Here is a 14,040-nt window from a genome sequence, read left to right on the forward strand (position 1 = left end):
TGCTCTTGATAAGTCCTGATGCTCTGAGCAGCCCATTTTCCCCAAGCTGGAACCCTGCCCTGCCCAGCATCTCTAATGCCAGGCAGCACCCCCAGCAGAGCCTTCACAATGACAGCACAGGGAGCGCCCCGCCCTTCTGCTCAGCACCTAAGGGCTCCAGTGAACAGCCTCTGGGGAAGAAACTGGTGCACTGGTGAAGACCCAGGGATTTGTAGTCAGACAGATGTGGTCACTGTGACCTAGCCAAGCCACATAGCTTCCCAGAGCCTCAGCTGCCTCTCTGTAAAATGCAGCTGTGCTCCCTAGATCATAATAATACTTGCTATTGGGTTTTGTTTGGGTTTTTATGTATGTGTGTAGTCATTATGGGCCAGACGCTTTGTATCTTTTATTATCACCACTTTCGAAATATAGAAATGGAAACTCAGAGCATTCAGGAGCCTGTGTGGAGCTGGGATTCTGCACGTAGTTTTGTCTGACCACAGGCTGTGCTCCTAACTAATGCTGAACCCAGTGTCGTGATCAGACATGAGGCAGACCAGAGGCAGGGAGCCATGAGTCATCTTGGGGTGGGGGGAAGGACAGAGTCACATGTGGAATGGAAGGTGGTTGGCTAATTCACTCTAGACCCTAGAGCAGCACTTTTGGGGATAGCAGGCTCTTCAGGGGCTTCTGCCAGATACACAGTCTCCGGGGGATAGGGAAGGAAAAGGGGAAAGGGGTCAGCATTTATTAAGTACCTTCTATGTGCCCAGTATTTCACAGGTATCATTTCATGTACTCCTCCAAGAAGCAAGTTCTTTCCACTCTATCAATGAAGATACTAAAGTTCAGAGAGGCAAAATGACTTATTCAAAATCAAGCAGCTGTTGGAAGCAGCTGAGATCCCAATTTAGGTGCCTCTAGCACACTCTGCTTGAGGGTGGGGGAGGATGACAAGCCAGGACCACCCAAGTCTCTAGTCTGGAGATGGGGTCTGCCCTCAGCTTTTCTGATTCCCCAATTTGGACCCCAGCCTTTCTCACAGTCCAAAGTTGTTTCTGAGGTCTCCATGTGAGCTACAAGACGGTAGAAGCTGAGTGAGAAATAAAGAATCCTGTTCTCAGTCAAGAGGACATTCCACTGTGGATTCCTTTATATCCAGGACAATCCCTAATGGAATCATCCCTGTTTTCTGAGTTACAAAAGTAACCCATGTTCATCGGAGAAAATTCATAAACAGAGAAAGGTAGAAAGAAGAAAATAGAAGAGAGAAGAAAAAGTTCCTTCCATACTACAGAGAAAATTTCACTTATGGCTTCCAGATGTTTCTCTCTCATCTCAAATCACACTTTACATACAATTTCATTGTGACAGATACTACTTGGTTGACTGTCCATTTCCCCCTTCTTTGCTGATAGAACTATATTCTTGCTGACAACATTTGTTTGAGTCAGTCAATACCTCATGAATGGTCCAAGCCCAAATTATAGTGCCATTTCTTCCTTTTCCAGAATCTTTTTCAGCGAGGGCAGTCACAAAATTTGGGTCTGTCTAGTGAGACCCAGGGAAACTCAGCAGAGGAGCTTTTGTGAAAAAACTTCTTTTTCTAACAAAAGGGATAGAATGACAGTCATACAGCCTCTTCTCCCAAAACCCCATGAATACAAATGTCATGTCTGCATTTGGGCAAGTCATCTTGAGACCATAAGGAAAAAGCTCAGAGAATCACAGGGGTTCTCTCACTAACATTATCCAGCAGCAAAATACAAGTAGCTCCCTACCTCAAGGCTTCTTGTTAGGTGAAGAAAATAAAATTGATTCTTGTATATCTAAACCACTGTTCACTGGGTTTTCTGAGTTTTGTATGCAAATCCTAATGGATTAAGTACCTGCCTTTTAAAACACTTAATATTATTTGATAGCCTTGTCACCATCTACTCACATATTCTTTATAACCATTATTGTCAAGCGTTTGTTCACCTATTGTTGGATGTGTAGTTTTAATCCCATTTTTTTTCCTATTACAAATGATGCCATATTGGATATCACCACAATGTATTGATTTCCTGGCACAAGAAATTTATCGGGTTGAATTAGAGTTACAAAATAGAAAGACACCAGTTTCAGACTTTTGTTCCCAATCAGGATAAAGTAACAGAGACCAGAATTATTATCCCATCTGTAATAACTAAAAACCTAGACAAATTGCATGGAATAATGTTTTCCAAGATACTGGACGTCAGGCAACAAAAGACAGTGATTTGTGAGAAATGAGAAACCAATGAATTGAGCCCTGTGGTTGTCCCAGCTTACTGCTCACAAAGTGACCAGGCTGCCACAGGAAGTGAGGACACAGAGGAGGCTAATGGTTTCCCGGGGCAGAAGAGACAGAGTTGAGAATCTAGGTGGCTGCCATGAACTGAATGTTTGGGTCCCCTCAAGGATCATATGTTGAAATCCTAACCCCTAATGGGATAGTATTTGGAGGTGGGGTCTTTGGGAAGTAACTAGGTGATGAGGGTGGAGCTCTCATGATGAGATTAATGTCCTTATAAAAGAGGAAGAGACAAGAGATATTTTCCCTCCACCACGTGAGGATGCAATGAGAAGACAGTCATCTATACACCAGCAAGAGGGCTCTCACCAAGAACCTGACCATGCTGGCACCCTGATCTTGGAATTTCAGCCTCCAGAACTATGAAGAGTAAATGTTTGTTGTTTAAGCCACCCAGTCTATGGTACTCAGTTATAGCTGCCCAAACTGAGTAAGACACAGGTCAAGGTTGCTGGAGTTCACAGAGCAGAGTACTGGGGAAAAGAGAGCTCTGGAGGTCGTGCAAGTCTCAGATGAGCACTGATGAGTGGATGTGTGTGAAGAAAGCACCAGGATGGGGAAGAGGGAAGACAAGAGGAAGGGTTGGATGGAACAATTCTCGGAGTTCGCTCAGGGCCGGAGATGTTTCCTGTTCTTGTCTTGCCCAACAAAACTTAAAAGCCAAATTCAAGAGAGTCAAACTGTTTACAAGTAACTTAACTACATTCTAGAAAAACAGCCTAAGAATATTTATCAGGAATTCAAAAATATCTGACACTCAGTTAAGTAAGATTCAAAATGCCTGGCATCTAGTGAAAAGTTACCAGGAATGCAATGAGCTGAGAAGATACGACCCATCATGAGAAACTTCACCCAGTTAAAACCAACTGAGAAACAACACAGATGATGGAATAAGTAGGCACAGACATTAAAAAATTATATCTATATTCCATATGTTTAAGAAACTACAGGAAGGGGCGCCTGGGTGGCTCAGTTGGTTGGGCGACTGCCTTCGGCTCGGGTCATGATCCTGGAGTTCCGGGATCGAGTCCCGCATCGGGCTCCCTGCTCGGCGGGGAGTCTGCTTCTCCCTCTGACCCTCCTCCCTCTCATGATCTCTGTCTCTCATTCTCTCTCTCGCAAATAAATAAAAAAATCTTAAAAGAAAAAAAAAAGAAGCTACAGGAAAAACTGAGCATATTAAGGAGAAATGTGAAAGATAGAAATGTAACTTTTATTTTTTTAAAGATTTTATTTATTTATTCATGAGAGACAGAGAGAGAGACAGAGGCAGAGGGAGAAGCAGGCTCCCCGCGGAGCAGGGAGCCTGATGTGGGACGCGATCCCAGGACCCTGGGATCATGACCTGAGCCGAAGGCAGACGCTTAACCGACTGAGCCACCGAGGCGTCCCGAAATGTAACTTTTAGATATGAAAATTATGTTAGATGAAAAAAGCAATAGGTGGAATTACAAAGACTAGCAAACTTGCTAGTATGATGATAAAAGCTAAGAAATCTCATAGTGATTGGGGTGTTTTTTTTTTCTTTTGAGAAGATGAATTATAATAGTCTAGCCAGACTGGTCAGGAAAAAGAAGATAAAACACAGATTTCCAATGCCAGGAATAAGAAAGGTAACATCAGTATAGATTCCATAGACACTAAAGGGATTTCATAGATATTATGAACAACTTTATTCCAATAAATTAGATAACTTACATAAAATGGACAAATTCACTGAAAGACATTAACGAACCAAAGCTCATTTGAAAAGAAATAGGAGAGCTGATAACCACAGACCTATTTTAAACATTGATTGTGGCATTAAAACCTTTTCACAAAGAAAACTCCAGACCTAGATGGATTCACTTGTGAAGTCTACCAATGCTTTAAGGAAGGAACCTGGAGGAATGGATGCATTCCTGGAAACTTATAAACTACCAAGACTGAAACAGGAAGAGGTGGAACATCTGAACAGACCAATAACCAGTAAGGAAATTGAAGCAGTGATCAAAAACCTCCCAAAAAACAAAGGCCAGGGCCACATGGCTTCCCAGGGGAATTCTACCAAACACTCTCTTTTCACCTGACACTTGGCCATGGTGTATTCACCTTTCAAAATATATTTTTGGGTTGCATTTGTTAAAATTTTGGGAACAGGGGTGTCTGGGGGGCTCAGTTGGTTGAGTGTCTGCCTTCGGCTCAGGTCATGATCCCAGAGTTCCTGGGATCAAGCCCCAAGTCAGGCTCCCTGCTTAGTGGGGAGTCTGCCTCTCCCTCTCCTCCTCCCTCCCCCTTGTGCTCTCTCTCTTTCAAATAAAACAAATCTTGAAAAAAAAGTTTTGTGAAAAATTTTTGCATCTGTGCTCATGAGGGATATGGGTCTATAGTTTTCTTGTAATGTTTGTGTTTGGCTTTCATATCAGGTTGATGCTCGCCTTACCTTGAGTTGCCAACTATTCCCTCCTCTTGTATTTTCTAGAAGAGTTAGTGCAGACTTGGAATTATTCCTTCCTTAAAGCATTGGTAGACTTCACAAGTGAATCCATCTAGGTCTGGAGTTTTCTTTGTGAAAAGGTTTTAATGCCACATTCAATGTTTAAAATGCCATTTGTTGGCATATCGTTGCTCATAATATGTTCTAACAATTACCTGTATTTCTATGGTATTAGTCATGATCTCTCCCCTTTCATTCATGATTTTATTAATTTGGGTCCTTTCCTTTTCTTTTGGATAAGTCTGGCCAGTGGTTTATCGATCTTACTCTAAAAACCAACTTATAGTTTTGTTGAGCTGTTCTACTGTTCCTCTGGTTTCTATTTCATTGATTTCTGCTCTAATCTTTATTATTTCTCTTCTCCTGCTTGGTTTAGGCTTATTTACTGTTCTTTCTCCAGGTCCTTTAGGTGTAAGGTTAGCTTGTGTATTTGGGATTTTTCCAGTTTTTTGAGAGAGGCTTGGACTGCTATGTACTTCCCTCTTAGGACCATCTTTGCAGTATCCCATAGGTTTTGAACTGATGTGTTTTCATTTTCATTAGTTTGCATGAATTGTTTAAGTTCTTCTTTAATTTCCTGGTTGAACCATTCATTCTTTAGGAAGATGCTCTTTAACCTCCAAGTGTTTGAGTTCCTTCCAAATTTCTTCTTGAGGTTGAGTTCCAGTTTCAAAGCATTGTGGTCTGAAAATATGCAGGGAATGATCTCAATCTTTTGGTATCAGTTGAGACCTGATTTGTAACCCAGTATATGATCTGTTCTGGAGAAAGTTCCATGTGCACTTGAGAAGAATGTGTATTCTGTTGGTTTAGGATGGAATGTTTTGTATGTATCTGTGAAGTCCATCAGATCCAGTGTGCCATCTAAAGCCCTCGTTTCTTTGTTGATCTTCTGCTTAGATGATCTGTCCATTGCTGTGAGTGGGGGTGTTGAAGTCTCCTGCTATTAATGTATTATTATCAATATGTTTCTTTACTTTGGATATTAATTGGTTTATGTAATTGGCTGCTCCCGTGTTGGGGGCATAGATATTTACAATTGTTAGTTCTTCTCGTTGGATAGACCCTTAGAGTATGATATAGTGTCCCTCTACATCTCTTACTATAGTCTTGTTTTAAATGATGCTGGGAAAATTGGACAGCCACATGCAGAAGAATGAATCTGGACCATTCTCTTACACAATACACACAGATAAACTCAAAATGGATGAAAGACCTAAATGTGAGACAGGAATCCATCAAAATCCTAGAGGAAAACACAGGCAGTAGCCTCTTCGACCTTGGCCACAGCAACTTCTTTCAATATACGTCTCTAAAGGCAAGGGAAACAAAAGCAAAAATGAACTATTGGGACTTCATCAAGATAAAAAGCTTCTGCACAGCAAAGGAAACAGTCAACAAAACCAAAAGGCAACCCACAGAATGGGAGAAGATATTTGTAAATGACAGAACAGATTAAGGGCTGGTATCCAAGATCTATAAAGAACTTTTCAAACTCAATACCTAAAAGACAAATAATTCAGTCAAGAAATGGGCAGAAGACATGAACAGACACTTCTCCAAAGAAGACATACAAATGGCTAACAGACACATGAAAAAATGCTCCATATCACTTGCCATCAGGGAAGTGCAAATCAAAACCACAATGAGATACCACCTCACATCAGTTAGAATGGCCAAAATTAACAAGACAGGGAACAACAAATGTTGGCGAGGATATGGAGAAAGGGGAACCCTCCTACACTGTTGGTGGGAATGCAAGCTGGTGCAGCCACTCTGGAAAACAGCGTGGAGGTTCCTCAAGATGTTAAAAATGGAGCTACTCTACAACCCAGCAATTGCACTACTGGGTATTTACCCCAAAAATACAGATGTAGAGAAAAAAAGGGGCACATGCATCCCAATGTTCATAGCAGCAATGTCCATAATAGCCAAACTGTGAAGGAGCCAAGATGCCCTTCAACAGATGAATGGATAAAGAAGATGTGGTTCATATATACAATGGAATATTACTCAGCCATCAGAAAGGATGAATACCTACCATTTGCATCGACATGGATGGACCAGGAGGGTATTATGCTAAGTGAAATAAGTCAAGCAGAGAAAGACAGTTATCATATGGTTTCACTAATGTGTGGAATATAAGGAATAGGGCAGAGGACCATAGGGTAAAGGAGGGAAAACTAAATGGGAAGAAATCAGAGAGGGAGACAAACCATGAGAGATTCTGGACTCCAGGAAACAAATTGAGGGTTGCAGAAGGGGTGGGTAGGGGAATGGGGTAACTGGGTGATGGGCATTAAGAAGGGCACATGATCTGATGAGCACTGGGTGTTATACGCAACTAAGGAATCATTGAACAATACAACAAAAACTAATGATGTACTATATGTTGGCTAATTGAGCTTAATAAAAAAAAGAGACTACTTGAGAACCTATCATTGAGGATGACTTGCTCTTTTCAGGACCTCTCCAAGTTCCCAGGTCTCATCCAGTTCTGCCCCTTCAGGTCCCATCCGGGGTTCTGTAGACAGACACCCTTTGACCTCTAAGTATCACTTGACCTGGATTCCTCATCACTGACTTCTAGCAAGGTAAAAGTGTTCCTCATTGGCCTCAAATCCCCCAGTGCCCAAACTGGACTTCACCTTGCCCTGCACTTCACCTTCATTACCACACCTCTCAGAATTTGAATTCCACCTCGCTGGACTACACCATCTCTCATAGTTGGTTATTACCTCCCACCCATGGGCAGTCTCCTTTCCAGTGAGACTTGTCCTGCAGCAGTTAATGAGACCAAGCCAGTCTTCTGCCTTTCTCTCCTGGAATTGCAGAAGGACCCAAGAGAGCACTTAGTTTGGGAGAGTGTCTTCCAAGTCAATCTGAGAAAGACTGTGCATCTGTGCTGGCCTTTGACCACCTGGCTCCTACATCTACAACCTGAGTGTACACACCCTATAAACCAGTATTGCACCTTGGCCATAGAGACACTGTGGGAGAATGATCTGGAATCTGGCAAATCTAGGACCAAATTCAGACTATATATTTATCTGCTAGGACGTATGAACAACACACTTAATTCTCTTAAACTCCTGACTACCAAATGGCTTACTGACCTTGTTGTGAGGACGGATTATATTATGTGTCCTGCCCAGTGTACCATCTGATCAAAGTAAGTTCCTAGTAGTAGGCAGTTATTGCTAATGCAATAGGTTTGGTAGCACTTACACCACAATGAGATCTGTGGCCTTGGATAATGGCAGTTATAAGGACACAAGTATTAGCAACATTTATGCTATCCATATCCAAGCTTTAGGCATGCAATCATGGGTAAGATGCTGAGAACGTAGAGACACATACATGTGTCTGGGAAGGAAACAAAGCACATCTTACTTGTACAATCACTGTGTCACACAGAGACATGGCAGCTCAGCTGTAGGACTCCTCCCTCCTCTTAAATCTCAGTGGGAAGAAGTTTCAGTCCCTAGTGGAACTTAAGGAGGATGCCCAGCTCACTAGCTCCAGGGTTAAGCCTGAAGTGTCTTGTGGCATTAAACTCCCTGGCCTAGGTTTTCATCCAGCCCAGGGGCTCTGTGCTGCATTTACCTGCATGGACAGAGAATCCTCAAGACTTTTCAGGGATCAGAAATCCACTGTCTCACCCCATACTGATACAAAGAGGACCTCCATGTCTGCCAGCTGGAAGCCTCTCTCCAGGTCTGCTCTGCATCCAATGACTTAAGAGAGGCACACTCTCCCTTGCAGGGCCACTGTGCTAAGGCGAAGGGGTGAATGCTTCTACACTGTAGGAGACTAAGAGAAAGCAGGTTGTTGGTACCACAGGAGGGAAGGAGGCTACTCAAGCAGAAGAACAAGGTACTGATCATTCCTAAATGGGGCTGAGGGAGGGGCTTGGGAGGGGTTCCTTCCCTGGGCACCTCCAAGAATGACAAAGGAGCCCAGTCTTCTCTGCCTCACTCACTGGGGAAGGAGGTAAGGGGGGACCTGCCCTCACTGAAGAAGAGCGGAATCTCCATGGCACTTCCTAGACTTGCACAAGTACCTCTCAGGAGCACTCTACCAGCCCTATGCCCAGAATGGGTGCTGGGGCCACTGACAAGGCATCCTCTTTCCTTTTCTGCACCCAAAGAGCGGAGGCTGGAAAGGAACAGGGAAGTGATGGCAAGTGGAGAAAAGAGAGTGGTTATGAATATGGCATTTTCTTAGCCCAAGCGCTTGATCTAATTGCTTCTTTACGGGTGCTTAGAGAGAAGCAGTAGGCACAGTGATTAGAGCCTGGCAGGCTATGCAGCCAGAGACCCAGCACTGGAAGAGGTGCCCAAAGCAGTCTGCCAGTCCCTGCTAGATAGTGTGGAGAGATCTAAAAGAGACATACCCTCTGCCTACAGCCTGGCTAGGAGGAAAATACACAAAATGGACAGGGCTATACTGGTTGAGTAAGGAGGAGGAAACCCCAGGCTGAGCCTTGGAGGTTGGTGGGGTGTGGAGAAGAAGAAAGGGTTATGGAAGGCATTCCCAGCAGATAAACAGCTCAGGGGAAGGACAGTGCAGGTCCCCTTGGCTGAAACTGAGAAAGCCGGGTGGCTTGAAAGATTTGTGGCTCAGACAGGAGGGGACCCCAACTGCCCAGACTACGATCCTTTTGGTGGCCATACTGTTAACATCATGGTTCTGAAGTCTCAGTGAGGTATTGGTGAATCATAGACTTGAAAATTGGGTAGAGGCAGATGGAAGAGCCCCTAAATTCCAGTCTAAGGAGGCATGAGAAAGGGCATGACAGATGAAACAGTACTGGTGGCTGGTGGGTGGACTGGGAAGGAGATCACTAAGAAGCCCCTGAAAAAGCCCAGTCTGGGGTGTGGACAGGTGGAAAGAAAGATGTGATCTCCTCCTCCTTTGCAGCCCTCATCATTCTGGCTTCAGGGTCAGCCACTGACACTGCTGACCAGTCCTTATCTCTTGAAAGTTTCCCCTCAATGTCTAAGACTCTGAGCTTCCCTGGCTCTCCTCTTTGCTTCACAAGCACTCCTGATCTAGGACCTCTTTCTTCTTCATCCAATTACTGGTGTTCCCTAAAGCTCTGCACAAAAATATCACACCATCTTCTTTTGCCCAAACAGCCTCAAACAATGTTTCCATCTTCCAGATCCCCACCAGCACCCTGTGGCAATCAGTCCTCACAGTCGTGTTTTCAACCCTGTCTTCTGGAGCCTCAGATGCTTGAAAATGCCAGGATAGCTCCTCTTTCCTCCTGCTACCCCTCCTTCCACTCAGCTGCCCATTATCTAAATCCCTACACTTTGGGGAGCACTGTCAATAGACCAGGTATATTTTGCACGATCTCCACTATGGAGGAGGTATTACACATGAAGAACATGGGACTCTGAGGGGCTAAGTGACATAGGAGCAGGTAAAGGGGCTACAAGATTCAGGTATGTTGACACTAAGTCTATGCTCTATGTATTCTCCTCTGCTCTGGTCTCACATCTCCAACTCCTAGAAGGAATCTCTTGCCGACGCAGTCCTGTTCAGCTGACTGCCTAACTCAGCCTTCCCCTTGATGCTCATGGCACTGATGTGATCACAGGTCTTCAGCCCGGTATTCCTGGGATTAAAGAATAACAGAGCTGGCAGTTTTCTTTGGAGCGGGCAAGTCTGACAGACTCACTTAAAAATGGGGCTGTGAAGTTCACAGAGGGGTATGGAGTTACCCAAGATCACACAGCAAATCAGGGACATAGTTGGGACCAGCCCTTTGCTCTTCTGATTTCCAGACTCATCCCACTTATACTAACCACTTTACTTGTCTAGCATTTTATATTTTGCCAAATGTCTTGACATACAGAATCTCATATGCTCCTTGCCATTACTCTGTACCAGAGATGCTTCATCTCTAACAAGTGAGATGACTGAGGCCAATGGAAGTGAATGGACTTGCCCAAGGTCACACAGCTGGGGAACTGACAACCATGGGACATTCAGGAAGAACTGAATTAAAAATGTAGTCTTGGGGTAGTAACTGTAAGGATTCGACAGCAAATCCCACAGGTATCCGAGCACAGGAAACAAAGGGGGATCTGGGGGTAGCAAGTCAGGAATCAGAGTCATGCTCTCTGTGGCTTGCGGCTGTGAGGTCTCCTCTGTTGCCATGCTTGTCTGCTCTTTATCATTTCTGTAAGGCCGCCACTTTTCTTCTCTATTGCGCCAGCTCCCCTGTGACTTTGTTACCACCATGCTGGCTCCAGGTTATTGGTACGTCAGGCACCCACAGCCCACTAACACAGACATTGACAGTCATCATTTTGAATTCTCAGCAGAGAATTGTCCTCCAGACTGGGACAGGTGTACACCTGAGGTACAATTCAGCAGTGGCCAGGGGTTGGCTGGGTCCCCTGCTACAAACATGGCTACTGAATGCCTTGCCTTCTCTGGGTGAGGGTGGTTTCCAGAGAAGGACCTGTGGGCAGTCAGGCATCCTATGTTCTATTATAGGTATGAATCCAGATCTCCTGACTTATTTCCCAGTGCCACAGCTGCCTTATCTTTTTTTCCCTTTGCATCCTACTCAACAGGTTTGATGAAATCCGTGTGAGCTACCGTGCAAGGTGCTCAGCTAATGTCAACTCTGTCCTCCCTTCCCTAAAGGCCAAACACAGAACAGGGAAGCCCTTGTCTCCTTAATCGGCAGACCACCATGCAGAGCCTTGGCAAGGAGAACCACACCTCTGTGTCTGAGTTCATCCTCCTGGGGTTCTCCAGTGAGTCACAGGTCAGAATAGCCCTGTTCTCCTTCTTCCTTCTCCTCTACCTCATCACTCTTCTGGGAAATGGACTCATCGTCACCCTGATCTACCTAGACTCACACCTCCACACACCCATGTACTTCTTTCTCAGTGTCCTCTCCTTGGTGGACATGAGTTATGTCACTACCACCGTGACCCAGATGTTGGTTAATATGGTGTGTCCAAAGAAAACCATCTCCTGGGGGGCTTGTGCAGCCCAGATGTTTATCTTCTTGGTCCTGGGCATTGCTGAGTGTGTCCTCTATGCCATTATGGCCTATGACAGGTATGTGGCCATTTGCTTCCCCCTTCATTATCCCCTACTCATGAGCCGTCCTATTTGTATCAAGATGGTCACAGGCTGTTGGTCCATTAGCATAGCTGGGCCCTGATCTACACCATCTTCACCATGCATCTGCCTTATTGTGGCCCCCACAAGATAAACCACTTCTTCTGTGAGATCCCTGCCGTCCTGAAATTGGCTTGTGCAGATACTTCCTTCAATGACCGTTTGGATTTCATCTTGGGTTTCATCCTGCTCTTGGTCCCGTTCTCCCTCATCCTGGCCTCCTGTGTCCGAATCTTTGCCTCCATCTTAAGAATCCATTCATCCCAGGGGAGGCTCAAGTCTTTCTCCACATGTGCTTCCCACATCACTGTGGTCATCATGTTCTATGGGCCAGCCATGATCATATACATGAGGCCCGGCTCCTGGTATGACCCAGAGCGGGACAAGAAACTAGCCCTGTTCTACAACGTTGTCTCCGCCTTCCTCAACCCCATCATCTACAGCTTCTGGAACAAAGATGTTAAAAGAGCCTTCCTGAATGTACTTGGTAACAGAAGAACTGCTCAGTGACCCAGGATGCTTCAGAGTTGTCCAGAGTCATGGGCAGACTTGATGGGGCTCATCTGGTATCATACAGTAGGTTCTAACCAACCTGAGCCTTTCTGGGATTGTGAGCAACCAGGTTAGGGGTAGCTGTATGGCTACCCCTAAACTGAAGGCCTCTCCATTGGCTGCCACCATCCCAGTGACTCAGTTGAGTGTTAAGAGCAATGGCTTTCTTCTACAGTGACTATGTCATGGTTCAAGGTCATTGCTTTATTTCTTTTCCTGGGTTCTTTCCTTACTTCTAGAATTTATGGCAGTTCAATCTGATCACAGCCAAATGTGTAACATGTACACATGCTTTTCTACAGTGTAAGGGATTTGGGGGTGAAAATGCCATAAAGAGTAGACCAAGCAGGAGCACAGTCTTTACATGCACTGACAAGTAATAATTAGTATTGCTTTTTGCACTAGGAGCTATAAATTCTAAGCTAGAACTATTTTAGACACATCTGTATAACAATGTATCTAATAATTGATTTGGTCTGGACTCAGCTTGTGATACTAACTCTTCCCTGATTCTACTACTTAAATCTCACTTTTATTTTGGGAAATAAATACTATATATATTTCATAAAAGAAAAAAGGTATGTGTATATGTATATCTATATATCTGTATGCATTTATCTATCTCTATAGAGAGAGAAAGAGAGAAAGACAGAGACAGATACCCACAGAGAGAAATATTAATACAAAGACCCCATTTTTCCATACCACAAATAAAGACTTAATATTTTGCCATATTTAGTCTGAGCCTTTTTTTCTTTTTTAAAAAGGACTAAATAATTACACATGCCATTGAAGTGCCCTTTGAATATTCCCAGCTCCTAGGAATCAACCACTACCATTAAACTGAAGTCATTCCATGTGTTTTTAAACTTTTGCTTACAGACAATTGCACCCATAGAATTGTTCTTGTATGAGTTTGAAAATTTATAATGGTGGCATGATATCCGCATTATTCTGAAAAAATTGTAACTCAGCATCATGTTTCCGACATCTACCCATTTGATATACATAGGCCTAAACATTCTCTGTAGCAAGCATTTGAATATACCACACCTCATTTATCTAATTCTTTTTTTTTTTTTTTTTTTGAGAGAGAGAGAGAGAGAGCATATGCTGGGGGGGGAAAGAGGCCAAAGGAGAGGGAGAGAGGGAATTTTTTTTTTTTTTGTTTTTAGAGAGGGATGGGGAGAGGGGCAGAGGAAAAGGGAGAATAATCTCAAGCAGACTCTCTGCTGAGCATGGAGTTTATTCTGGGGCTCAGTCTCATGACCTTGAGATCATGACCTGAGCCGAAATCAAGAGTCGGACTCTTAACTGGCGGAGCCATCCAGGCACCCCATAAAGTTGCTTTCTTTGCCCAAACCTTCACTTTTTTCTTTTAAGTAGGCTTCACGCCTGGCATGGAGCCCAATGCAGGGCTTGAACTCACGACCCTGAGATCAAGACTTGAGCTGAGATCAAGAGTCAGATGCTTACCTGACTCAACCACCCAGGTGCCCCTCATTTATCTGATTCTTTATTTTCAAACATTTATTTCCAATTT

General features: G+C 44.0%; 1 protein-coding gene across 1 annotated transcript; it reads left to right on the forward strand.

Annotated features, from left to right (window-relative positions):
• The first annotated feature begins 11,508 nt into the window (after window positions 1-11,508).
• Window positions 11,509-12,455, forward strand: LOC110574962 (olfactory receptor 2A12-like). The gene is given in 2 exon segments (XM_021683795.1): window positions 11,509-11,980; window positions 11,983-12,455. Coding segments are annotated over 2 exon segments (945 nt in total).
• Window positions 12,456-14,040: the final 1,585 nt, after the last annotated feature.

This window comes from Neomonachus schauinslandi, chromosome 4 (assembly GCF_002201575.2).
Source record: "Neomonachus schauinslandi chromosome 4, ASM220157v2, whole genome shotgun sequence".
NCBI lineage: Eukaryota > Metazoa > Chordata > Mammalia > Carnivora > Phocidae > Neomonachus > Neomonachus schauinslandi.